Source organism: Azolla caroliniana, unplaced genomic scaffold, assembly GCF_043228905.1.
Source record: "Azolla caroliniana isolate FFs.n. ecotype wild unplaced genomic scaffold, voAzoCaro1.0.p SCAF_5, whole genome shotgun sequence".
Lineage (NCBI taxonomy): Eukaryota > Viridiplantae > Streptophyta > Polypodiopsida > Salviniales > Salviniaceae > Azolla > Azolla caroliniana.
Window position 1 is genome coordinate 5336428 of NW_028230440.1, and position 27861 is coordinate 5364288.

The 27861-nt window shown below is 36.4% G+C and overlaps 4 protein-coding genes across 4 annotated transcripts; 3 read left to right on the forward strand and 1 right to left on the reverse strand.

The window, feature by feature from the left end:
• Positions 1-4711: 4711 nt before the first annotated feature.
• Positions 4712-7267, reverse strand: LOC147863857 (pentatricopeptide repeat-containing protein At4g35130, chloroplastic-like). The gene is made up of 2 exons (XM_087319512.1): positions 6795-7267; positions 4712-6379 (listed from the first exon to the last, which is right to left on the reverse strand). Exon 2 carries the CDS (start codon positions 6317-6319, stop codon positions 5006-5008), a length of 1314 nt encoding a protein of 437 aa, XP_087175638.1. The 5' UTR covers positions 6320-6379; positions 6795-7267; the 3' UTR covers positions 4712-5005.
• A 716-nt stretch (positions 7268-7983) lies between these two features.
• Positions 7984-10621, forward strand: LOC147863858 (pentatricopeptide repeat-containing protein At3g09040, mitochondrial-like). Its single transcript, XM_087319511.1, has one exon. The coding sequence runs from the start codon at positions 8202-8204 to the stop codon at positions 10353-10355; it is 2154 nt and encodes a 717-aa protein (XP_087175637.1). The 5' UTR covers positions 7984-8201; the 3' UTR covers positions 10356-10621.
• A 7270-nt stretch (positions 10622-17891) lies between these two features.
• On the forward strand, positions 17892-22978 carry LOC147863859 (arogenate dehydratase 2-like). The gene is made up of 11 exons (XM_087319524.1): positions 17892-18195; positions 19298-19365; positions 19454-19546; positions 20656-20856; positions 20950-21030; positions 21205-21300; positions 21438-21515; positions 21628-21717; positions 21906-21976; positions 22061-22142; positions 22670-22978. Exons 1-11 carry the CDS (start codon positions 17907-17909, stop codon positions 22748-22750), a joined length of 1230 nt encoding a protein of 409 aa, XP_087175650.1. The 5' UTR covers positions 17892-17906; the 3' UTR covers positions 22751-22978.
• Positions 22979-25318: 2340 nt separating this feature from the next.
• Positions 25319-27861, forward strand: CCP2 (ubiquitin-fold modifier). Its single transcript, XM_087319091.1, has 5 exons — positions 25319-25416; positions 25626-25688; positions 27239-27336; positions 27437-27469; positions 27575-27861. The coding sequence occupies exons 1-5, from the start codon at positions 25388-25390 to the stop codon at positions 27652-27654; spliced, it is 303 nt and encodes a 100-aa protein (XP_087175217.1). The 5' UTR covers positions 25319-25387; the 3' UTR covers positions 27655-27861.

Genomic DNA, 27861 nt, shown 5'->3' on the forward strand with positions numbered 1-27861 from the left:
TGCTACCAAGTTCAGGTTTTCTTAATAGCATATGCTATTTGTTTTTCAGTTTATAGTTTCATTAAGGTTCAAAGGTCATTTGGGAGTTTTTCAGCGTGTTTTTATCAAGTGGAAAGCTAGATTGGGGTGCATCTTGTATGTGATCTATTCTTAAAAGCCAGTGGATTTGTTGGTGATTGGAATTTGGAAGGAACCCTTCTTGGGTTAGACATAGTTGGTTTTGAACTTTTGTGTAATTCAAAATTGGAAAACAATTCCCTATACCATGGGTTCCCCAAACTCCTCCTTTGGATTGTGCATAAGTTTCTAATGCACTTTGCTAGATTGCCATGGTTTCCCCAAAATCCTTCTTTTGGATTATGCATATGTTTCTAATGCACTTTGTTAGATTTGTCAATCAGAATGTAGCATGCTTTAATTGGTTTTTGCTCGGCTTCATATGCGTAGCATAGGACATGTGGCATACTGAAATTGCCTTCCCAGACAAAACATGAGAAGATCTCATGGACTCAATAACTAGACAAAGAAAATCCCTAACATGAGGAGGTCCCACGTCTTCGATGCAAGGTGGAAAATGTCCTTGACTAGAAAATCTTGATATATAACAGTGTGGTTGTAGAACAAAGTATTTCATATTGTGGTGCACAAAGCACCACAATATATCCATTTAGTCTATGTTTATGTATTTTTTGCTTTGTCCATATGTATGAAGGGTTTTACTCTATCTCAAGCCAATTCAGAATTCACTAACCATTTGGGTACGTAAAAGTAAGAGAAACCCATTTGTCTCCAAATTTAGATTCCTTGATTCAAAACTTGTACCACTTATGTGGACTCTTCTCTACTTGAATATTTTGGGGAACTTAGCATAAAAATAAATCCCATACATATATATGTATGTAATCTTTTACTTATTCTAAACTTTGATAATTGAGTTGGCCATGAAGTATATTGTTGCCCTTAATGTGCTATCGTCTACTTATTGTCTATTTCATGGAAAAGGTGGCATATTTAAATCAATGTGCTTATCTAAATTTATCTTTCGGTTTGCCACATTTGCTACAAATTTGTTTGAAAATTGGGCTACATATCCCCAAGATTCTAACATAGTCACCCTTCAACATTCTAGGATTTGCCACAATTTGCAATGCAACTTATGCCAAAATAGTGATGAGGTGAGGGGCAAGAATAGAGATTCTTAGCAGGTAAACTCTTCAATGCAATCTAACATATTGCGTTCATACATAAGGTGCATTGCATTTTATGTTTTGTGCATGACCGTGTCATTAAGATTTAGCTTTGAGACCACAAGACAAATCCTCTAGTTCTAAGTGTTCTTCTATCAATTTTATGACAATGGAAACAGAAATTAAAAGTAGCACATTGATTTATTTAAATTTCGGAGAACTTACAAGTTTAAGAATGTTTCAAATCATGATATTGTGGTGTGGATGTGTTCCTTATGTGCATTTCACAATATTAAGCATAATACATTAATTACCATATATCAAACAACTAATATAGAATGCCATGGAAATGTGTAATACAAACACATCAATGCATATAAATGAAGGTATATGTTGGGCTGATGTAAATAAGATTCATGCTTTACATACATAATTGTAATACATGTGGGGTTATTGGCTGATCAAATATATTTACAATCACATCCCTAAAACTATAAATTACTATTAAAATCGTTGATATGAGTTTTGGTTTACCTAGCACTCTAGAGCATCATCTTTCATTTTCTACTAAAGAGAAATAGGCACAATCAACAAAGCAAAAATCCCTTGGACTTTGGGGTTCTCCTCTAGCAGCTTTATTCTTTGTCGAATATTTTTATGGATTTATCAATAAGGACGCGCATATAGACAAGTTTGGGCACTTTATCTTAAAACAAAACCAATTACACTACAATGACACTTAGTTATCAACATACAATAAGTAAGTAGGTGGCATTATGTGGAAAGCATGATGGGTTGCTATCCCTTTTTAACTTCTCGTTTCCACCACAAAAAAGAATGCATTAAGCTATTTAAACCCCGACTCACATATATTTCATTAATATTTCATACTATATACCATATACTATTTGAATGTTACTGCAAGAGATATGGAGTGAAATTGTAGCCAATCTAAAGAGCCAATATGATGGCCTCAAGGACAGCTCCGATGGAGTTGAAAGATAACGAATAGCCTTCATCCAACAATGGTCGTCCTCTCCCTTTCTTGAGTTAGTGGGCATCCACATAAGATGGAACTATCCCGTCCCTACAGGGATTTGTACATAATCGTCTCATTTGTAAAATTTTATAACTAATGGAAGGAGTTTTTTTCTGGAAAGAATATATATATATATATATATATACTATTTGAATGTTGACATCTAGTGCCACTATTGTGCAAGAAACCATTATCAAGCAACAAAGAAAATGTACACCCATTTGGATTCAACACCCATTTACTTTTAATGTATGCAAATTGCAATTCTGAAAAGGTGGCTTGTCTAGTATAGTTTCAAAGTGAGAAATGATATCATCATGATGAGGCAACATGGACTTTATTCATTTAAGTTTCACACTCTAAGATACACGATCTTGATTGTTGCAATTACTAAGAGATGTATAGCTTTATGTCAAGTATTCAAAGGGTTGTTTCCATGTTTTAATATTTATATGTTTGATCTCCATGAAACACGTTCCGCATTTCCATGAGTATTAAGTGCCAAAAGAACATTGAACCAAGTGGTATTATAAATAGTTTTTCAAAAGATTGTGGTCGATCCATAAAAAAGAATCAATCAAACGCATCAAGGTGAGGGATAGTAATTTGTCACAAACTAGTTAGAGGTCTCAAGGAAATGTGTTGATACTTTTGGTTGCATATGCAAAACTAGTTGATGCTAACCCTTATTTATAGAGCAAGAGACCTTACACAAGAGACACATTAGGAGGATAAACTTTTGTAGGTAAGAACTAGGTTACAACAGTTGAAAGCGCTTAGATGGGATGCCATTACTCTTGAAATTCTTATCACATTTTAGGACTATTTGAACGATGCATTAGTATACGTGACAAATCAAGTCTAGAAAGATTCATAATTGCCTAACTCATAGAAAAAGGGTTTGATCAAACTTTGTCCAAAGAAGAAATCATGTGAAACATTTTTAGATTGGGGGCCAATATAGCTTATGCTATGATATATAAGTTGATTATTAACGTCTTGGCAAAAAGAATTAAAGAATAATTTTGTAAAGGCATTCATCCTAATGAAAATGATCTTATCCATGAATACAAATAATCGATAACATTGGTAGTGCCTATATTGGTGTGTAGTGTGCAAAATACACACATATAGATATAATGATAATGCAAGTAGATATTGAGAAAGCATTTGATACTATCCATTTAAATTTTGTGGAAGCTAAAATGCAAAAGATGGGGCTTGAGCATAAAATGTCAGAAATGTTTTATTGGTTATCTGAAAATAACTTCAATAATGTATATTGTATAAACAATCATGGATTCTTGGACATTATATGATTTGGTGAGGCAAGATAACTCTACTAGTACATTACTCTAGGCAATTACCATTCACCCATTTTATTATAGTTCAATAATCTTGTGACAACTGGTCAATTACATTGGTTACAACTTACAACCATCAAAATGCAAGGGATCTTGTGCCTTAAGCTTATGAGAATGACTCTTATTTTATGTCAAACAATGATCCCCAAAATATGCAACCAATAGCAAATTCTCTTGAGTTGTATGTTCTGGTTGTTGGATATGTGTCAACTTCATTAGATAAAAAATCTTACTCCTATATTCATGTGATTGGCATGCACATGTAGGATTAGGGCACATAATTTGCACAAACGAAATACCAACACATCTCGGATACCCACTTGATTGCAATGCAACAAAGAAGAAGAGGATTGAATGGGTTTTACAAAATGTCAAACAAAAGTTGAATCACTAGAAGATAGCAACCTAGCCATTGCATGTATGCTTATGAACAATTCAATCAATATTGATGGCTTATCTACTAACATTACTGCTTCCTCATTTGCCAATATATGTCTTCAGTCTCCTATGTTTGGTATTTGGAAAATCATTTGTTGGGAATGTGTTTGGCAAGTTTAATGGTGGAATGAAAGGGCATCCATTTAGCACCAAATTGATCAAAGATCAGAAGTTAGTAGTGCAAAAGGTCTTAGGATGCAATAGAAATATATCCTCAGGTTTATCACTTAAGCAATGAATGTACTAATGTAGATGTTTATATATCAGGTTAAATTCCAATAGAGAATCCCACCTAGAGAAAAGGAGAACCATTTATTCTCTTCATGCGAGATGTTGTAGTGGATCACAAAGAATGATTCACTCGTTATGGCCTTGCTCGTCACCAATAAAGGTTAGCCATCAGCTGAAGCCAATGTTCAAACTCAAGTTTCCAGAGATATAGTTCACAAATCATTTTTGCTACAAGGCGATGCCATCTTTTACCATTGGGCCAGATTTTGGGCATTTTAGACCATTTGGATAAGTCAGAATCATGTGGCACTTGGTTAGATGCCTATTGTGGAATTTCATTTCTTAAAGTCCACTTTGAGACGATCTCTTTATGATAGTCTCCAATTTATAAAAATCCCTCCAAGAGATGTTTCAATTTCATTTTGGGCATTGAAATTTTGTTTACTTTTGTTTTTCACGGGGTTTTACCTCCCATTGAAGTTTTCCACTAGCAATATTATGTATTGCCAAAACAAAAATACAAATTTCTTAATGTGATGGTTTACAGCTACATCACCTACTCCAAGAAAAGCTTTCAATTTTTGTTTGAGTGCCTGCGAGCACCATATTGTCCAAGGGTATTTTTGTACATTAACATTCTTTTGTGGATTTTCAACTCATATTGAGGTTTCTCAACAGTACCACAGCTCATAACTAGGAAAAATCTATTCCCGCATTTTTCTATGCTTTACTTCCTTTGGTATATATCATAACAAAAAGGTCTTCTTTCGTGCATCCGCATGTAAGGCATGACCAAGTTCTGAAATAACTTTTACCCTATAACCATGTTCATCAGCAAGAGTTTTTTCTCTCTCCATGAGGGCAGTGCAAGCATGAATAACAAACATGAGAGTATGCTGATCTTCATTCACATATGATGATTCCTTCATTTGTCTATACAAAAGCAAAGCATTTTCGACGTGGCCATGTTCAACATAAATACACAACATTGCATTCCATGAAACAACAGTTCGTTCTGATAGTGCTTGAAATGCATACTCGGCATCCACGATAGAGCCACACTTTCCATATACATTAACTAATGTGGTACCTAAAAAGACGTTTTCCGAAAATCCCATGCTCTCAGAGACCATATGTAATGCTCTTCCAATCACAAGAACCTCGGACTTTATGGGAACAACCTCTTTGTTCTCAGCCACAAGTATACCACATGCACGAAGCGCAAAAACAATAGAGAGATGGTCAGGTTCAACGCCCTCTTCCTTGACCATCCTTGTATAAAGCAATAGAGCCTTGTCTCCTCTTCCTTCTTCAACATAGGCAGAAAGCATTGCATTCCACGAAACGACATTATGGTGAAGAGGTGACATTATAGAGAACACATGCTCCGCTTCCTGAACCATTCCACACTTCCCATACATACTAATGAGCGTGGAAACAATCCTCACATCAAAGGCAAAGCCAATTCTTAGAGCATCAGAATGTAACGCACGTCCAACTTCCGAAGCCCACGATGAGATGAGACATTGGTTCTTATATGCTTTTTCCTCCTTTCCAGGTTTTTGGCCATTTTCACTTTTTACATTGGATGTGAGAATTCCGCAAGCTTGAAGACAAATAACAAATGTGACCGCATTTGGATGCATGCCTTCCTCTCTCATCTGCCTATATAATAAGAGTACCTTCTCTCCTTCACCATTTTTGACATATACAGATAACATTGCATTCCACAACACTACATCAATTGGCTTAAAACCCATTGCAAACACATGCTCTGCTTCAAGAATAGCACCAAATCTTCCATAAAAGCTTACAACAGAACTTACAACGAGTGCGTCTTTTACAAGACCTATGCTTTGAGCACAGTCATGAAGCTTCATGCCTTCTATCAAGTTTCCTTGGTTGCCAAGAGCTTTGAAAAGGCGAGCAAAATTCAGCTTTGTGGGTTCAAAGCTCTCTATGTTATTGCCATAAGTCAGGCCTCCATAAATAGAAAAGGGTATATTTAAGCCTTTCGAACAAAAAGGGGCATTCCTTCGTGGAATAATCCAAGAATTCATGAATTCACTCTTCTTTCTCTTACTGTATTGTTAGTTTGAATGTCTGCCAATCATCACATTCTGAAAGGGAGGACTTCTATCACGAATTCATACAATCCAAACACTCTACAAAAATCTTCAAAAACTACTCCAATTTTACACACACCCATATTGTGCTTTCCGCCATCACATCCAATTAATATCATCATGTCTTCAAGAGAATGAATCCCTCTCGAATTTATATTATCCAACCACTCTACGTACATCTTCAAATGCTACCACAGTTTCATACACATTATGTTTTCAACCATCACATCTGATTGATGTCATTACATTTCTGAGAGACCAAATCCTTTTCAAGCTCATACAATCCAAACACTCTACATACATTTTTAAAAGCTGCCACAATTTTCATATACATGCTCATACCATGAGTTTTTTCTTCTCAAAAATCACTTCCAATGGAATCACGTATTTCATGAAGCGGGTAATATACCTTTTTATGCCACATTGCATACAATCTTGAGAAAGCCTCTGAATCTCCAAGATTTTTTGCAGGGAAAGATTAGGTTTTCTTGCAGCATTTCTCCATGCCATGGAAAAGCTCTTAAAAATTCAGTGAAATATATACATGCATACATACGTAAATATATCTACATATATACACATGCATGTTGATGTATATATCTCATCTCTTTCAAAACACTCTGTTTACTTCAATAACCGTAAAGCTAATTCTTCATATGCTTCCATAACCTTTTCATAGGATGAAAAATATGTACCTCATGATTTCGTCTTTGAGCGTAGGGGCAAATTGTTCCGATTAGCATAAGATTACCCCAAAATGCTACATTATTTTACCTAATTCCCTGGCTGGCATTGGATTGGAGAGCCGGCAGCCATTGTTGCATTCTGCCACTTTCCGGAGTGCCACAAAGATTAGTACAAAGTTCAGGCTAGCCCCCAATCAACTTTCGTTGATCACATTCTTACCAATCAATTTTCTCATATAAATATACACACACACACACATATGTATGTATATTATGTATGCCATTGAAGCAAATTTGTCCACTCTTACCACAATTCATGTGTTATGCTACGAACGCCTAAAAATGGCCGAAGTTCGAATGTTTGGAAACCTTATTCAAACAATTCGTCTGTGATCTTTTCAAGTGTCACCACAACTTAGGGAAGGGAGATGGGATGTGGTTTTATCACTTCCTACAAGTTTTGCCTTTCCTTAATGTTTTGCTTGCACAAGGCATATATGATATGATGTGTTGGGACGAACCGAGGATAATGGAAGCGGGACGTAAGCCGACAAATTGTTCATTTTTCTTGAATGATAGGATATTCTAGAAGTCTTCAAGGCCAAGAGAGAGGAGAGATGGCTACCTTCCCTATACTCACAATTTGTCTCTTTTGATGAAGTGTTAGTGCATGTCGGAAGCTCAAATATCTCCTTGCGGTAACATTGGACAGATTGTTGAACGTGTTTCGAAACAATACCATATACATAGATAATAAGTAAAAGGAATTTTGTGAAAAACTCTAAAATGCCCCTAGAGTTTTATTTATTTCCTCAAATGCCCTTTGAGCAAGAATTATACGTGGAATTATGTAGTCAAATCATCTCCATCCCTTCAAGGAAAACTCTGGGGTGGGCCCGTGGGGTATTTTTCCAGGGTGAAGAAAATCTCAGGGGCATTTTCCAGCAATCGAAAAACGATTCACGGCTATTTCAGTATAATAAAGATAGAAAAATGCAGCGGCATTTCCGGCGTTTTTCCCAAACAGTCTTCTGAAAGAGATATGTTTTGCCCATGTTCCAATCAGAAGGCATCGTTGAAGAGTAGGAAGAAAAGGAAGAAAATGTGGGTCGGGTAATCTATACCTTGATATGAAGAGATTCTCGTGGCATGGAGAAATGCTGCAAAGAAGAAGACCCATATCCCTTTTGAATCTTTCGGATTCAGAGGCTATTAAGCTTGATTTAGAGGTGTATCGAAACCTTCTACATGACTGTATCAATAGAAAATCTATTGAAGATGGTAAAATGGTACATACCCACATCATAAAACATGTGGTTCCATTGGATGTCATGGTTGAAAGCACACTTGTCAACATGTATATTAAATGTGGTAGCTTTGAAGATGCATGCCGAGTGTTTGAATGTATGGATTCAAGAGATTCCGTGTCTTGGAACATGATGATTGGTGGATATTCAAATCACAAACGTCCGAACGATGCAATCAATATGTTTTGGGCAATGGTGAAAGATGGATTTAAGCCCACAAAGATCACATATGTTCATGTTTTAAAGTCCTGCACTGACTCTGGTTTACTAGAGCAAGGTAAGAAGTTTCATGAACTCATTAAGAAAGAGGGGATTTCTGATGTCTTCGTGGGAAGTGCCCTTATGGGTATGTATGCGAAATGTGGTTGCATAGATGATGCACGGTTGGTTTTTGAGGAAATGAAGGAACACGATGTGGTTTCGTGGAATGTTATAATTGGTGTATATGCTGAAAGTGGGAACAGTTTGGAGGCTCTGAATCTTTTCAATAGAATGCAGGAAAATGTGCCTCCTAATGGGATTACTTTTGCAAACACACTGAAGGCATGTGTGAATTCAGTAGATGTCGATCGTGGCCGAGAAATTTATTCCCTTATGGTCAAGTGTGGAATAGAGATGGATATCATCTTTGGAAGTTGTCTTTTAGATATGTATGCCAAATGTGGGAACATTGCTGATGCATGTCATGTTTTTGATTGTCTGGAAAAAAAAGATGTTGTAACATATAATGTCATGATTTCTGGTTATGCGCAATTTGGGCTTGGGAATGAGGCTTTTAAGCTTCTGCGTCAGATGTGCGATGATCGAATGAAACCAGATAGGGTCACGTTTTTAAGCTTATTGAAGGCATGTGTGGGGCTTTCATCCCTCACATTAGGAAAGAGGGTGCATGTGCATATCATACTTTATGGTTATGGCACCGACATTAAGATCGGAAACACTGTGATTGATATGTATGCCAAATGTGGGAGTATGGTGCATGCACAACAACTTTTTGATCAATTGCCCACAAAAGATGCCATCACATGGACGGCGATGGTAGCAGGTTATGTACAACATAGGCAGTTTAATGAAGCTTTCAACCTCTTTTGGGCAATGCAAAATGAGTTTATAGAGCCAACTGAAGCAACATATGTGAGCATTCTTAAGGGGTGTGGTGAAATAGGTTCCTTGGAGCAAGGGCATCAAATCCATGCGCTTATACTAAGGAGTGGTTTCCAGACAACCATTCCAATTGAGAGCACACTTATAGACATGTATTGCAAGTGTGGGAGTGTGAAACGAGCCCGTGAAGTTTTTGATCAAATGCGAAAGCATGACGTTATCTCTTGGACAGCCATGATAATTGGTTATGCTCAGCATGGGTATGGAAAAGAGGCTCTGATAATAACAAAAGAGATGCTTGCAAAGGGTGTGATTCCTGACCACATCACGTTTATGGGCATTCTATCTGCATGCAATCACATGGGATTAGTGGAGGATGCTCTCTCTTACTTCCATTCAATGAGTGAAGACTATGGTATAATGCCAGGACCTGAACACTATGGATGCTTAATTGATTTGCTCGGGCGGGCGGGTCATTTGGATAAGGTAGATAATCTTATGAAGAAAATGCCACGTCAACCGAATGCTATGGTTTGGACATCTTCATTGGGTGCTTGTGGAATCCATGGAAATATGAAGTTGGCAACACATTCCTCACAGTGTCTTCATAGTGTAGAACCAGGAAATACTGCAGCTTTTGTTCTGCTTTCTAACATGTATGCAAAATCTAGTGATATAGAAAATGTTCCAAATGATGGAAGAACAACAAGAATAAGAAGTACAGAGATTGGAAGCATGGAAAATGAGGCAGTGTATAATTATATTGAGGTGAATAACAAGGTAAATGTTTTCAGTTTTGAGTATTCTGAACATCCAGATATGCATGTGGCCAATGACGAACTAGAAAGATTATCGGAAAATTTGATGACATAGGGTTAGGTCAAAGGTTAACTCAATAAATCAGCAAAGAAGACCAGGGTTTCTTGTTTTCATGCAACAATAACGATAAGCTCACCATTGCATTTGCATTATTCAAAACTTTCTGTATATTACCTATTTGTATATTCAGCAACCGATCTACTTGATGTATAGCCACAATGTGACAAATTATAAGCAAAATTTGTGGGCATCAAATAACTTTGAACAAGGGTTTTTTCCTTGTGAATGTAAATTGCACTGAAGTCTAGAAAATACGTCATAAAAAAAAAAATCGATAATAAGCAGCACTCGAAATCAAGAGGAATTTCTGCTAAAATTGATGGAAGGAAATAATGCGTCTATGGGAGTACAACATGTTTAGTCCATAAAATAACAACCCAGTTGGGTTGTTCAGATTCCCTCATTGCTCAATGTGAACTTGATACTGAACAATCCTAAATGTTGAGAGATTTAGAGTTCTCTTATTTCTTTGACAATGTCCTTGACGATTGAATCTTCAATTTTCCTCTTAAACACCTGCCTTCATGTGATTCTCTCTTTGATGGGAGGACCCTTTCTATCTATTAGAGTGCTGCGATGAGCTCATGGCTCATGGCTCATTATCCCATTGTCCCATTGTTTGTTGAAGTGACTACACACTTTTTACTATAGAAGAGTACCTACCAGGTTTGTGGTGAGGCTATTTGGTTCCAAATCATCCACTAGAAGAGCTCCTGAGTCTCTTCTCTCTTTGGAGTCCACCACCTTGAGAAATAGGAGGACCTTGTCTAATTCGAGAAATATCCGGTTGAGAGCTAAGAGACATCCACACCTTCACTACTATTTCTTTATCATCCTTGTGGAGTCACTGGGGGGCAACACTCTCATCAATACTTCATCACCATATAAATGAATGAATGTGTCACATTGCTTGAAGCAAACTAAGAAAGTCCTAGAGAATAACATGTGAATGCATTGGTGTTTATTGTAGGTGTCGACTGTTTGATATGGTGCATTGATGTGGCAGGGGAAGAAAGGACAAGAAGAAGTCTCAAATTAGCCTCGGAATCTAGGCAAGATCAACCAAGTGAAGAAGGGAAGAGGTAAGAAAGAACAAAGGTAGCTCAAATGGTAAGAGCTAACCATTCCTAAGAATAAGGTCTATTGTTTGATACCGCCTCTAAAAATGATCGGAGTTTAGGAAAAGATGAAGTTGCAATGTGTGAAGATGAAAAGAGGGTGAGCAATAAGGTGAACATATTATGTGTACTTTTGGTTGAATCAAGAGTTTAATGCAAAAAGAAAAGACAGAGTGCATATGAAAAGAGAAAAATAAGACCCACTTCCAATTGATAAGATAAGCCATGGTAAGAGCCATAAATGGGAGGGAGATAGTTCATTGTGGGGTCATTGGCTTTTTTTCGAGGCTACACCTAAACTTCAATTTTGAGAGGAATACCAACATGGAGTGAATCATGAGAGTGCACATGGGAGGCCTACAATGATCAAGGTGTTGCGCTTATCAGTTGTAGACTCGCCACATTGACTCAAAGAGTTCCCCTTTTATTCCTTTTATTGTTTTTTTCCCTTTCCATGAATCCTCTCAAGCATTCTTCTAATTCAATTGAACTACTCTTCAAAAATATTTGGCCTTCTTTCAACATGTGTGCTCATTTTATGCAACCTCAACTAGATTTCTACTAAAATTTAAGAATAATTTACTCAATAGTCCACGAGTGTCTTAGGGAAATGATCTTGGGGTGATAGTTTCGAGTCATTCACACATATGACCCCACATGTGTGAGTTTTGGATTGTTAATGCAAGGCAAGCAAATCAACAAACATCCACTTGTGCTTAAAGGGGATTTGGTTCAAGGGTTTAAACCTCGTGGAGCAAGGTTGACTTTGAACAAATAAGATTTCGTTTGTGTGAAGCGACATACACCCATTGAAGCTTATTTCCAAAAAAACCTACCTTCATTTCGTGCATAGCTTCATGTTTTTTGTTCTTGACAACAAAACAAAGCTAGCAAGGGCTGAAGTTTGATAGCAACAAAGCAAGGTAGTATTAAAGCTTGTTCCATATTAAGCAAGCAAGTGATGAAGCTTGTTTCATGGGAAGCAAGGGTAGCAACTATGCATGCTTTGTAGGAAGTGAGGGCGAGCAATCATGTGTGCTTTAAACAATGAAAATGTGTTAGTTCTATGGGAACTTGAAGTGTGGAAAGTGAGCATACATTAGGATGGATACAAACACATGTGCATGGATATAATGATGGAGCACGAATGGATGTATATTTGCAAACACTTTCAACTATAATACCTCTCGACATCAACACCTAGAATTGAAAGCTAAAGTTAACTTAGAAAATGATATATATGTGAGTAAGAAGATTGTAGCTCTGTTTTTCTTCACAATAATTATAAAATGGAAACAACGAGACTTCATATTTTGTTATTTTCTATTTCTATATAGCTTCCTCAAAATGCATAGTCGTTGCTTATACTTTCCTTGCCTTTCCAAAAAGGTGCACTCATGTAACTCCTTATTTTATTTGCTGATTTAGAAATGCAATACGTTGTTCAATATATTATTCATAATCATCGTTCATTTAAAAATTGGATGTGTCTTGCATGCAAGACGATCTCAATAATGCTGAAGCGCAAGGGTGACAACATTTATGTAACAAGATATTGTGTTGATTCATATCCCTCCACTGGCATTACATTCTTCTCATCCATCATGTTCCAATTGCATCGGTTTCCACTTAGATATGTTTCTTTTCATCTTAAATGCAACTTCCCCTCTATCCACACATTCATTTTGCTTGATCGTCACCTTTGATTACAGTTGTTGCAAATAGTAATTAGTTGTTAGTTGATTTCTATGAATATGGGAGTGTGTTAAATATGATATTTGTTGCAAAACAATTATGGACGAATATTTGTTGCTTGTTCCTTGAGTTTAAGGTGAGTAAAAGAGGGCATCCAATGTTCTACCAAATCGCCTATGTGAAGCTAATGACATCACTACACAAAACAATTTCTCTTCGTGAAATACTAATCATTAACTCTTCATTAGCATAAAACAACGAATCTTGTTTACTACAACCCATAGTTCCAAATCAACCACGAGATCCAAGAAGAGGCCAATTAGCTTGTATTTGGATCGAAGTTTTTGATGCATTGGAGGATTGACAAATTGTTTAACCTTCACATATGTTGAGCTTTGAAATTTTATTAGTTGATTTAGCTTGTTTGGACCACTCAGTTATTGATATGCTAGTAAACGTTTTAGTTAATGGTTAGGATTTCACATGTTTCGTGTTCTCTCAAGTTTGCAATCATGTGATTTGGTGGATAAAATTTCCACGAAGTATAATTAAACAAAATTCTCTCAAACTTCAATTAATCCTTTTCACTCCGTGACGTATGTTTTTTTGGGAATCCAATATAAACTTAAGCTAAAAGTGTTGCTTAATCAGTGCATACCCTATAGTCCATAGGGTGATATTGCATTGGGGAATATTTAACAATGGGTGAAAGGAAGCTCCAGCCTCCAATGATATCCTCTAAAGTGCTTTCATGAGTATGCTATTATGGCCATACTTGGAGAAAAATCCTTCAAGTAAATTCATGTCGATAATTATGATAAGAGGTTCACACCATCTATCCATAATGGTTGGATGTGGACCCATTGGAGGTTAATGATGTTGAAAGCTAACAACATCAAGGCCAAAACGGTAGTAGGTTACGTTCGAAATAGAGGAGGGTGGAATTTTAATGAAAAAGGCACAATTCAACACTTTTCTCCATTTTGGCGTGGACTCTATGCATTACTATGCCTCAAATGTTTGCTTTTATATTCTACGTGATCATTTTCTCAACTTGATGTTATAGGTACAACATACTAAAGTCAATTGAAAGTCTTCTATATCATATTGATAGACCTATAACCTACGTTTCAACCTCCATGTTCATTCCAATACGGGTTTTAGGATTCTCACTGTCTAATTTCTATGCTTTATGATGCAATAATCAAAGTGTGACCTTAGGAAACATGTAATCTCCATGCTGGGAACATTGACATGCACAATACAAAGGCTCCCAACTTTGAAGAGTGTTGATTCTTGAGGAGAATTTAAGATGTCACATCTTCCTTTCTCAAATACCACACGGCATATATGCTATTTCCTAGAGACCTAATGACAAGACACAAAGAGTTATCGATTCCTTGTAACCTAAACCTTGATATTGTTGATTTTGCCATCTTTAATCCCTATCTCTAAACCTCATGAATTGTTAACTTTTACTCATTGATCAAATAGTCGAGGAAAATGTGGAAGAGAGAAAGTGTTGATCTCATTTGATGCAACAATTTCTATGATATAGATCATTTAATTAAATTAGAACAAATAATGACCATTCTTCACAAGTTTATAAACATTTTTTATGGCATAGTAGAATCCTAAAGACGAATGCAAGAGACTCTAGAGGATACAATATGAATGAGACATCGAAACACCATCATCATAATTTGCTAACTAAATATTTTGGTCATATATTGTTAACTTGTTTAGGACTGGAAAAGTATGCCAATGAGAGGTGATGAGAGAGATGATATGACATATATCTTAGGAATAATTGTTTAATGTGGTCTTTGAAAAGGTGGTGGATAAGTTTTGGATGAATTTTTTTTGGAAGTACATGTAATAAAATATAACTTTCAAATTGACAGGTAATCTTATATTTTACACATTGAGGTGAAAAACCGGAAATTGGTCGTTGATGTACAACCCCCTTGCTTTGGAATGTACATAATATTTATCCAATTCCGGAATTATTATTTCAGGCTAAGAGAATCAATGAATAGTGTACTTAATTTTGATTATGGAACATTGTCTCGTGGGGCTTCAAAACTTGTTCAAGATTAACCAACACTTTACATTCACAACCTTCAATATTGGACATTGAATATCAACATATACAACATAAGATAAAGAGTTATAATAAATGTTGAAATCTTATCTCACGTGTTTTGAATTCCTAATCAAGACTAATCAACAAAGAATAAAATATTATTCACTGGCTTGACTTTCGATCTCGTAGATGCATATTAAATGCATGTATTTCACGTGGTCTTTCCAATCGGGCAAGGAAAATGTCCTTGTTGACATTTACTTGAAACCATTGTTATTAATATGCGCCCATTGAATGGCAATGGCTACTCATTTTCATAATGTCCATTCATTGAAAAGAAACTACTATTATGCATTTGTATCGGTTTCACAAATTACTATTCGGAAAATGTATAATCATTTGCATGGAACCTTGATGACTTTTGTGCACACATTTTTGTCTTTTGCCTTCTTCACATCAGTGTGGGTTGGCTTTGTGTTCATTTACATTTATATTGTGTAAAGTGAAATTTGTAAATGTAGAATCAAGATATTCAAGAGAGCAAACAATGGCTCATTTGATTGGGTGCCTCACTCTTATTTCAACATAAATGCACCTATTGTAGGAATCACTAGGGAAGATTGCATGCTCCCCTATATGTGTTTTTGGAATCATCATTTTTAAGACGATGTATTTAGATTGATGCTTCATTGGATTAGTAAGTAAATTAAATGTGAGAATTGTGGACTCCCAGGATGAATGGTAAGTATCTTTCATTTGAAGTATTACTCTTGATCCCATATGCTTCTTCCATCATACCATCTTGGGTTCAAATATTAAACAGTGGCACATTTTAGAGTATTTGTTTGACGAGATTATCCTAAATCAAAATTTCCTCTTCAATCAATGTTTGTATGTCATACACTATTCTACTTGATATAGGGTAAACCAAAAATTTGTCCTCCATGCTCTTCAAAAACTTAATCCACGGGTGCCACAAATGCCTTTGAGCATATGCAATCTTTCAATATGGTAGGCTTTCAATCTAAACCAACTGGTAGGCTCGATTCAAACACATGCATGTAGAAAGGAGCACACATACTAGAACATGTAACAAGAGAAGAATATATAATGTTTATTGCAATGCCAACAAAAGTATTATAAGCAAAATAACTAGGTAGAAATATCAGCTCAATTGGTTTCAAATATACACAATTGGTTAGTTGCATTGTTGGGCACCAGGAATGTTTTATTTTACACACATACGCATTCATATTTATATAATCGATTGATGCCCATGTGAAAGTTCGCCTTTTATTGCAAAACCATTAGGCCAAAATCCACAAAAGTTGCTCAATACCGTACTTTCATTTCTTTTTTTCTGTATATGCTTCACCGTGATCCTTTTGTTTCGAAATCATTTCATGTATATAGAATCTCCGTGCTGTAGGTTTTAACCACACAATTGGTCAGATGAGTATTGGTGGTTGGGTTAATTAACCCACCAACAAGGCGTGTTATAAATGTATGTATATGCACATTCATGTTTTATTGTCAATACCCCTACGAAATAAAGCAAAAAGGCTTACATTATGTATTACTTTGTGGAATTCCGTTTTTTTTCCAACCTATGTGGCTCACATTGAAAGGTGCAAAAAAGAGTTGGCCATGGCTAATTGCAAACAAGCGAGAGCAGAAAAGAAAAACATAGGCGACAGGGCTACATGGTTCACAGAGACACCCCCCCCCCCTTTTTTTTTAGCATCACGAGTTAGTTGGCCATAGGGGGGGGGGGACAAAGGAGGTTCGAGATCTCCACCAAAAGGTCATAGTACAATTGGAAAAATGGGTGGTGGGCAAGCGAGAAAGAGAGAGAGAGAGAGAGAGAGGGCCAAAGAGACGGACGATTCGAGCACGACGGCATGCGTGCATAGAAGGGAAAATCCGATGAACTATGTGTATCATATGGTATATGGTATGGTATGGTATGGTGTGGTGTGGTGTGTATAAAACGAGGAAAAAGAAGCACATGAGATACATATGCATTTAAGTTTTTAACGTGTGCTCACGCGAGTAGCAACACACACACACAAATACATTTAATGCAAGAAGCCCATCCACAGAAAGAAAGAAAGAAAGAAAGAGAGAGAAAAGAGAGAGCAGAGAGGGGGGGGTGCACGTGTATATTGTGTGCGCTCCAACCCTCTCTCTGTTTGTGTCCGTATCCGTATCCGTATCCGTATTCGTATCCGTGTCTATGTATATATAAAATAAAAACAAAAACAAATTTTAACTTAATATCCATATACGTATATATATATATATACACACACACACATATACATATATGTACGTATACGTATACGTATCTGTGTGTGTATGTATTTAAATGCTGGAAATGCTGCTTCGCTATGGCCATAACGTGGTGCTGCTTCCCTTCCCTTCACTTCTCTGTCTCTCTCCTCACGCCTTCTCTCTGTTGCTATTGTTAGACGACGGCGATGGCGATGGCTATCGCCTGCCGCTTCTACTCCTGCCTCTGACGAAGAAGAAGAAGAAGAAGAAGAAGAAGAAGAAGAAGGAGATCGATTACCGTAAGAAAGAGACAGAGGAAGAGACAGAGGAAGAGCCGACCGCCTGTCTGCAGATTTCTTCTACCTTCCTGCCATGACCATGCAGCATCAGATGGCTAACTCTGATCATCATCACCATCACCACCACCACCACCATCCCAACCCTTATCCCCACTTGCCTCCTCTCTTCCCCCCTCCCCTCAAGTCCATCTTAGCTCCTTCCAATCCCCTACCCCTCTGTGGCTCCCGTAGCCGTTCCTCCTCCGAGGCTGACCTTCAACAGCTCCATGAGACCTCGCATCTTCAGCTCAAGAATAATGGCTTTCTTCACAGCAATGGCGCTCACCATGAGAACGGTGGCAGGGAACTTGTCCCTCTCCCTAGTAAGTCTTCTGAAACACTTCTCATCATTCTTCTGCGGAGACATCGTGTGTTATAATGTACGAAAAGTTGCAGGAATCAAATATGGCGTAATCCACAGCCTTTTAGTTAGTAGCATTTCCGCCTTCTTTCTTCCGTTCTTCCAGATTTCAGAATGAACCAATGATTTTGCTTCGCATTCCCCCTCAAGTATCTCGTATATATGACCTAGTCTGATCCTTGTTCCGGGCAGAAGCTGTGTGTAATATCTTAGTATTGTGGAACATTCCACACCTATTGGCTGTATGTAACCTAGTACCCTTGAACCTTTCCCCACGTTTGGAGATATATCCTAGTCTGATCTTTCTTCTCTTCAGAAGAAGTTTTGTTGCAATGGGCGGAGTAATCAATTCCACTTCTGTTGTAGCCTTTGTAATGTTGTCTAATCTTTAGTTTGCACCAAGAGGTTGTGTTGAAATGTGGCATATTCCACATCTGCTGTTGCATTTCTTTCAGCTTTGACCTTTCTATGCATACATTGTTTATTTAACTGTTTAATGTGTTGGGCAAATGGGAGGGGTGTATTCTACTATTTTTGTAGCATTTCCTTTGGTCATATCAATTATGAGCATGAAAAGAGCGTGCAATTTGAGAGGATTATCCTGCAAAAGTGGAGAGTGCCACATGTTTTAGCAGAGATTTTGCTTGATGTCTTAAAAGAGTGGAGTTTGTAAGTGCAAAATTGGTGCATTCCGTAAATTTGTTTCCTTTCCCTGAGTTCTTAAACATGAGATTGACTAGATATTATAATGTCATCCTACCAACGTGGAGCATTCGAAATCTACCATATACAATTGACATCAAGGTCGAATATTTCTTTCTTTTCCTTGGTTATATGACCATGAAAGCCTGCGTACACTTAAAATTCCCCTTTTGCTCAGTTATGATCCCGAAGAGTTGTGTTTCTATGTACTATTGTACAGCAGCGGTCTGTTTGATCATTCACAGAAATCTTTGTGATATGCGATTCATGAATTATGAATACATAGTTTTTTAAATATGAAGGTACAAAGTTTTTAGCAATTATTATGATTTTTACTGTTCTCTTATTTTTTTATTACACAGGGCCTTTATCAATGACGGATTTGTCACTTCAGCCTACACATGGGTCTCAATTGAGAGTTGCTTACCAGGTAGTTAATATATAAGGTCATATTTGCCTTATACACAACTTTTTGTGTCTAAAAGCATGTTTGTGAACAGTGTTCTTCCTGTATGTAGGGTGCACCTGGTGCCTACAGTGAAGTGGCTGCAGAGAGAGCCTACCCAAATTGTGAAGCTGTTCCCTGTGAACAGTTTGAAGGGGCATTTAAGGTGATGACAACAATACTCCTGTAAGAATTAAGAACTGAAGGTTTTATAAGTGCACAGGAAGAATGCGTTCGGAATTCAAAGAGCACAAATTTAACTGCTTGAATGAATGAAAGGATATCATGATTCCAAGATTCCAAGTAAGAATTAAAGGTTACTGAGTAAAAGGGTTGTGAGTCCTGAAACAATGATTGTCGTGGGCATTTTGGGATCCCAGGTGTGAGCAGTCCTCAGGAACATGACTACTTGATCCCCTTACAGCCCATATTAACTCAAGATGAATCCACAGATATTTAGTCACACTCTAGGGTGTGGATCACGGAGTAAAGATAGATACAAGAAAGTGGATTCTGCGTGAATGAACGAGGAAGACCTGATTCGTGATTCAGCAAATCTGATGAGGAGCATTCTTGGATGAATGAGGAGGAGATCTGTTTAATGCCTCGTAAGAACCGTTGACAATCATTCTTGAATGATTAATCCCATGATTTATATCCTGTAGCATGAAATCCGTTAAGGCACCTACTCTATAGTATCCGTACTTTTTATGAAAGTATATTGCATCTCTTTGCAGCCTCATAGGATGTTCTGTTCTCTTCAAGAATGTTAATATAATCTTTCTATCATACCCCTTTTTGCGTGACAGGACTACACAAACGTATGTTGATACGTTGGAATTTGTATCAGTTATGGAACTTTCTACGTATCTTGACTCTGTATGTATTATACATACATGCATTATCTGATTTTCTAAACCCAAATCTCATTGTCCTCAATTTGGTGCATGTGGCCATAGTTGTGGGTAAGAATGGCCCCTGAAATTGAAATGAATTATCAATGGGATAATGAAACTTGATGGTGATACATTCACACTATAGTGACTGCCCTTCGAAGAATAAAATATATGCTTTTGATGGGAAGTGAACCTCAACCATTATATGTTTCCCAGGCTAAACTTGTGATGGGATGTGAACCTAAACCATGTATATGTGCATTATAAAGTTCTAGCCTCTTGCATCTGGTGACACTGGTCAGATCCCAATTAGGATTTATGAATGTGTACTGTCTCTGTACTAATTAATCTTTCACTAATGATAATTCCTTGTTTGCAGGCTGTTGAGCATTGGGTTGTTGACAGAGCAGTGCTGCCCATAGAAAACTCTCTTGGTGGAAGTATACATAGAAACTATGATTTATTACTCAGGCATAGGCTTCATATTGTTGGTGAAGTTCAGCTCTCCGTGCATCATTGTCTTCTTGGGTTGCCTGGTGTAAAAAAAGAGGAGTTACAGAGGGTTTTAAGCCATCCTCAGGTTTGCAAATAGTATTTAACAACTTCAGGCAAATTTGAAAATTTTATCTAGGTTGACGTTATAACATTGTTTCTGATATTTTTCTGTGCATAGGCACTTGCTCAATGTGAGAATAATTTATCAAAACTAGATGTAATTAGAGAAGCTGTGGATGACACAGCAGGTGCTGCCCAGGTGCTTCTTGTTCTATTAACCTTGCATAGATTTTATCAGTTCTTTTTTACAACTGGTTAATCAATTGATTGAGATATAATTTTGGACTTTTCCAGGTTAATCAAATGATGTGCTGTTCTTGCATTTTCCTATAATTGTTTCACACCTGATTTAACTATTTTCTCATATTTGCAGTTTATATCAGAAAATGATTTGAGGGATACAGGAGCAATAGCAAGTGCTAAGGCAGCGGAAATATATGGCCTGGAGGTCCTCGTAGATGGGATTCAGGTTCTTATTCCCTGAAGGGTTTACAAAGACTTGCACTGAAATTTACTAAATTGCATAGACAAATAATAACACCCATTCTGTTAATATGTATCCATACCATTTGTTTTACACTTCTGGAATTTGCTGATCTTAAATAGGACGATTCGGACAATGTTACACGCTTTCTCTTGCTGGCAAGGGAACCAATAATTCCACGTGCAGATAGGCCTTTCAAGGTAAGGGATTAAGTTGAAGTTGTTGATCAATAGTTTTAAATGCTCTACCCTAGGTATGTTATGATAGATGTGAATTTGTACTCACTGCTCTTAAACTTGTGGATTTACAAAGACAAGCATCACGTTTACACTGGAGGAGGGTCCTGGTGTATTGTTTAAGGCATTGGCAGTTTTTGCTTTACGAGAGATCAACTTGACAAAGGTAAGTGTGACTGGGATGCTGCTGATGACATTATTGACAATTTATGTTATTCTCTATCAAGTATAACAAGATATTTATTCCTCCTTCACTTAATGAAGCATAATGACATAGTTACCAAGCTTCTTGTCTCTTTCCATAAACTTTTGCCTGTAAGGATCTCATTTAATTGGTCAATAAAAACTTACCAGATTGAAAGCAGACCTCTGCGGAAATGCCCTTTGCGTGTGATGGATGACAGTAATGGCATAACTAAGTCAGTGTAAGTTTAGAACTTCGTATGTATTTTATTTTGGATGAGAATCAATAAGATATTTCTTATCTTTTGATGATGTATCTTTTTAAGGTACTTCGACTACCTATTTTTTGTGGACTTTGAAGCTTCAATGGCAGAACAACGGGCTCAAAACGCACTTCGTCATTTACAGGTTCTTTTGTATTTCATATGCTATTCTTGTTTACTACATTGATGGGTGGGTATTAACTATAAAGCAGATCTTCTACCAAGGAACCTCAGAGAAATATCTTAAAGAGAATGGTGCTGCATATGTATTATGTGTACTGCCAAGCATTATGATAGGAAAGTACAAAAATGGTGTTAAAGTGTACTGTTACATACCCCAAAACTCAAGTTATAAAAGAGACTAATGTTTAAAATAGAAAGCTACACTTTTTTACTCAACTGAGAAAACTCTGGAAAATTTGCATATCATAAGCTTTTACGATCATAAGATCAATCCTCCTATCTTGATCCATTTTTCTCTTTCACTAAACTTTCCGAAAAAAGTTGCATAAGGCTTCTGAAACACAAAAGGTAGTGAGACAATGTCCAAATAGTTTTTAAGATGCTAAACAGGGAGAGAGACGATGTTCTAGTAGATTTGGAAAATGTGTTAAAAACCTTAGCAGGATATGGCCCTTTCTTCACTCGCATCATGTACTGATTTGTCATCAGGAATTTGCTACTTTCTTGAGGGTATTGGGGTGTTACCCTATGGATGTAACTCCCATCAACAAGCAATCTCGATCCTCTTAAATGAATCAAGGTACCAATATTGACAATGTTTCCACCTTCACCAGATTATGCATGGTGTTATTATTATATTCAATGTTCAATGACTTGAGCTGTAAATTATTGTTAAAGGCTCTTATGGATAAATGTACCTATAATAATGTAACACTCTTAATTCATCAGAAGCACTGCTTGTGCAAATTACATTATTCAATTTTCTATCAAAATTTTATTATAGTTTTAAGCTTAAAAGGTTTGTCTGCCTTGGAATTCATTGGCAGAAGGTAAAGTCTAGGGAAATGAAAATGTTGTTACTGTTTACAAACCATCAGAATGTTATCGTCTCAATAGCTTTTGGCAAATGTGTTTCTCTTCCAAGCCAGTCACTACTTTTTTGGTTGTATTAGTATAAGATTTATTCCTTTGTATGAAAATGTTTATGGCTAATGAATTCTTGCTGGTTATGTAAACATTTCAGCATTTTAGATGTAAGGAAGAGGGAGAGCCACATTTAACTGTAGTTTTGAAACATATCTTTTAATGATTTCGTATGCTCTGCATTGAAATATTTGAGGTGGTACTGTAATGGATAGGGATTGAACTTTGCACACCCTACATCGGTCAAGCTACGATAGATTCACTTTTAATATCATCCATCATACTTAATATGATTTTCAACTTAATACTAAAGGCTTTGTAAAAAATATTTGAAATACTCAAATTACACATCAGAACATTTGGTGTCTACATCATGATTCCCAAAGTGTGAAGTTGATTAGGTCGGCTCTCTTAAAATGGGTTTTTTACATGTGTTTGTCCAAGGCTCATCTCATCGGAGTTTCTCATATCTTTAAACCTATTGTGTGTCAAAATTGCTTTCCTACATTAATTAGTCAACAAAGAAATGGCATCCAAGTATATTGGTGGAACAGAAATTTCAAATCGATGCAAATCTTCATGATATATGCTTGCTTCTTATATTTTAATCAATCACTTATTAAGTGTGAGACCAACACAAGCAAGGTAATTTTTAGAAGTGATGGTGTGATGGCCTTTAATTTTTTTGTTTTTCATATAGCAACTTTATAATTAGTTTGACCCTATGATGAATGAGAAACATAACTTTAAACCCCATTGTGTTTCTCATGCATTGTTGTTGGAGAGCAATTTTATAATATGTACCTAGCTTCCTCTTCTTGTGAACTAATACATGTCAAGGTAGTAATTTCATCGAACTTGATGTTGCTAGTCATATTATTACATGTTATCACATTAGTTGAAGGGAATTAAAACTTATGTTAATTGATGATATTTCTAGAGTTTGGCTCTTACCAACACACGGGTTAGAGTAGATTAACTCTAAGAAGAAATTTCATTCTCAATATCCATTTATACCAATATTATAATGTCAACGACTATGACCTATCGAGACTGCTTGTATTCTAAAATGATTCATGAATTGTATTCAAATTCTTGTGTAATGTATTTTCAAATTAACACTAATCGATATTGATTCAATTGAAGGTTGGTGAAGTGTAGGAAGATGATTTAGCTGCTATTGAAGTAGTGTAAATTGATCTAAAACTTAGTTGTGTGTGGAGACAACAATTGCATTTGAAATTCTATGTCATGGATAATAGGAAGAAATGAAAAGTAGAAATATAATTTGGTTAAAATGTACATGATTATTGACAAACCAAAACAAGGGTATTAGAAGGGGCAAAACAACTCTGTTCATCAAAATCAGAATCACAAGAGCAACGTAATATCATTTTACTAATTACTAAGAATATGACACCCTTTTGGTTATAATTTTACTGAAATTAATACAAGATGTACATACATACACACATACCTATAGACACATATGTACACTTACATACATACACATATACACATATAACACATACACACAATTTGACTTTACCTCATTTCAAATTACATGTCTACCTCTACGAATTCTAAATTTGGTTTTCTTTGCGCATACACTCAAAACGGATAATTTTGGGTCTGACTTTAGTTACCAAGGATGTATAGACCATGAGTTCTTGAACATTTTCTATGCAAATGTCTTTGGAATCCAAGTTGGGAGATAACAAGTTATGGTCAAAGTTATGAAAGCCACGAGTTGTTCACATTCGAACTTGTGAAATAATGAGCGATTGATTCGAGGCTTGCGGGGGGGTAGTTGGGTGATTTTGCAAAGGATGGATGATATGGAGGAAGGAGGGGCATTTTGGGTAGAGAAATTGGATACTATGTAATCAATCAGTCCATCAATCAATCAATCAATCTCGTGTAGCAGGGCAGGGCAGGGCAGGGTTATATGTAAATCCATCAAAACTGAATCCTTTTTTTTTGTAGTGATCGATGAGATATGGTTATGGAGGATTTGTTAACTCATGAAGTATGTAGTGTGTGGATGTTTTTTCCTTCCTTCCATGCGGCCTTTTCTTCTATTTCAGTGAGAGGAAAACCCATACATACATATTTCAAAAAACAGGGGAAAGGAAGGACAGACAGACGATTGACTGGTTGATTGTATAACCTCAAAAACTTAGAGAGGAGGAGGAATTCAAGAAAACCCAAAGTGCCTGCGAGTCTTTCATTCCATTCGCACCAACAGACAGACAGACAGACTAAAAGATCACTCCACTCTCAATGGGTTCTGCATCACAGCCCCCCAAAACGTAACATTGGCTTCTGCTTTCACCAAAAATTCGATCTGATTTTCACACATATCTATCTTTCTATATATTATTGGCTCTTCTCCCCCCCCCCCCCCCTTTCCTCTTATCTATTTCCGTGTATTTTCCTCTTTTTTCCTTCAATTCTTCTTCTTCTGAGTGTTTTACTTATTGTTCTATATTTTGTGTCTGGTTTATCTTTTCCTGTGCAGATCAGGTGGTAAAGTCTCCTTCAAGGTCACCCTTACCTCAGATCCAAAGCTTCCCTTCAAAGTGTAAGTGGTCTCTTTCTCTCTCTCTCTCTCTCTCATAATTCTTTACATAGATTAGCAAGTATCATAAATTTCCCATGTTCTATCTTTCCGTTAGCTATATTTAATTTCTTTCGTTGTGTTCTGTTTTGTCTCTCTCTATTTGAGCTTTTGTATTTTGTTGTATTTTGTTTATTACTTGTAAAATCAGCTGCAGATGGATCTATCTGGTTCTTTACAAATTCGTAGGAACAGTTGTCATTCTTGCATATTTTATTATGAGCTACTACACATTGCCCTTCTTTGATTTCTTTCTGTTTAAGTTTTTTGTGGGGTTTTGTTGATTGTTTGGGATTGTGAATCATCGATGTGAAGTTTTGATCAACATGTGTGTTGATGTTGAACTCAACAATACGAATGGCTGTCTAAACATATGGTTAACATAAATCTTTATTGATTTCTTTCTGCTAGTTCATTTGATTAGTTTTCTTTGAAGGTTGTTTTGGCCATCTAAATGTGGTAAGGGCCAAGCACATGTGAATTGATGTTATTGAGTGATGGCTTAGGCTACAAAAGCATCAAGATGCTGATTGAACACCATAGGGACGCATGAGAGAATCTGTTATACTGTCACATACTGGGTCTAAATGTTGAAACTAATAGACATATATAGACCTGAAATCATACCAATGTTTCTTAGACCATATACTGTCATTGTAGATACTATGAAGTTATGGCTATCATGATGTTCATGTGAACTCCGCATGGCTTCTGGAAACCTTCTGATAAACCATGGTTACTTGGAAATAAAGAATAAGAAAAAACAACTTACTATCAAACTCAGAACCTTATGGTAATGAGTTCAATAGCTTCTCTCCTAAAATTGCTTCACAGTACCACAAGTAATCTTTCTATTTTCAAGCATGATATCCTCGATTGTGTCTCCTACATCACATCCATCATGTTATTCTGAATGTTTGAGTTGATCCGGGGTTTGTATCTCTATATAGGTGATCAACGTTTCACCATTGTGTATGAGATTATGATCTTGGGAACATTGAATTTGACAGATGGCTGTTCTACAGTGATTTGTGCATGGTGTTGTAACATATAATGGATTGTACAAGGGACTTTACCGTTAACGTCTGAAAGTGTAGTCTTACTGAAAAAAGAGTCCTTTGTGTCATACTATGTAGATATTCATAAAATGGCCATAGATATTCAGAAGATTATAGATACATTATAGATACTCCTTTGTATCATACTTTATAGATACATTATACTATCAAAGTAGTGTATGCATATCTAACGAAGTGCCCACTCCCTGGGAAAAAAACATTGCACAAAGGAGACCCTGAAAGATAATGTTTTGTCCTTATATGCAGCCATTCCAAAATGACAGTCTTTTGTTGAGAGAGAGACATGACCAAGATGGCTGTAGCTCAGTTAGTAAGTTTGTCATGGGAGTGACTACATTGCATAATATCACCTAGTAAAGTAGCGCAGATAATAAAATTTAGTAATAACTTGCTTTACAACTGTAAAGAAAAAAGAGAGGAATATGTAATTTGCAGTTTTAGTGTCCCTGAGGAAGCTCCTTTTACCGCTGTGTTGAAGTTTGCTGCTGAGGAGTTTAAAGTGCCATCACAAACAAGTGCGATCATTACAAATGGTGCAGTAGATAAACTAGTATAATTGTTTTCAATTATTATTAGTTTGTGTGGAAAAACAAATTTTAATAAGTTGAAAAAATCCCTTTGTGGTCTCATCAGATGGTGTTGGAATCAATCCTCAGCAAAGTGCAGGTTTGCAAAACATCATTAAAAATATGTTTTGACGGCATTTTATTTTTAACACTGGCTATGGATCCTTCTAATTAGTATAATGTTTATATATTTGTGTTTTTACAGGGAATGTCTTTCTTAAACATGGTTCAGAGTTACGGTTAATTCCTCGGGACAGGGTAGGATGTGCACCGCGAAGGAGATAAATGTTATCTTTTTGACAATAAAAATGATGTTGCTGAACTATGTAGAAAAAAACATTATACGCAATATAAATATTTGCTCTCAAATTTGAGATCGTGGAATTGTGAAGAAAATATATTATATGGAATAATTGCTATCTAGGCCGCCCAAGGGGTGTGCAAGCTGTATGAGAAAGATTTAACTTAATAATTGCTTAGTAGATTATTATC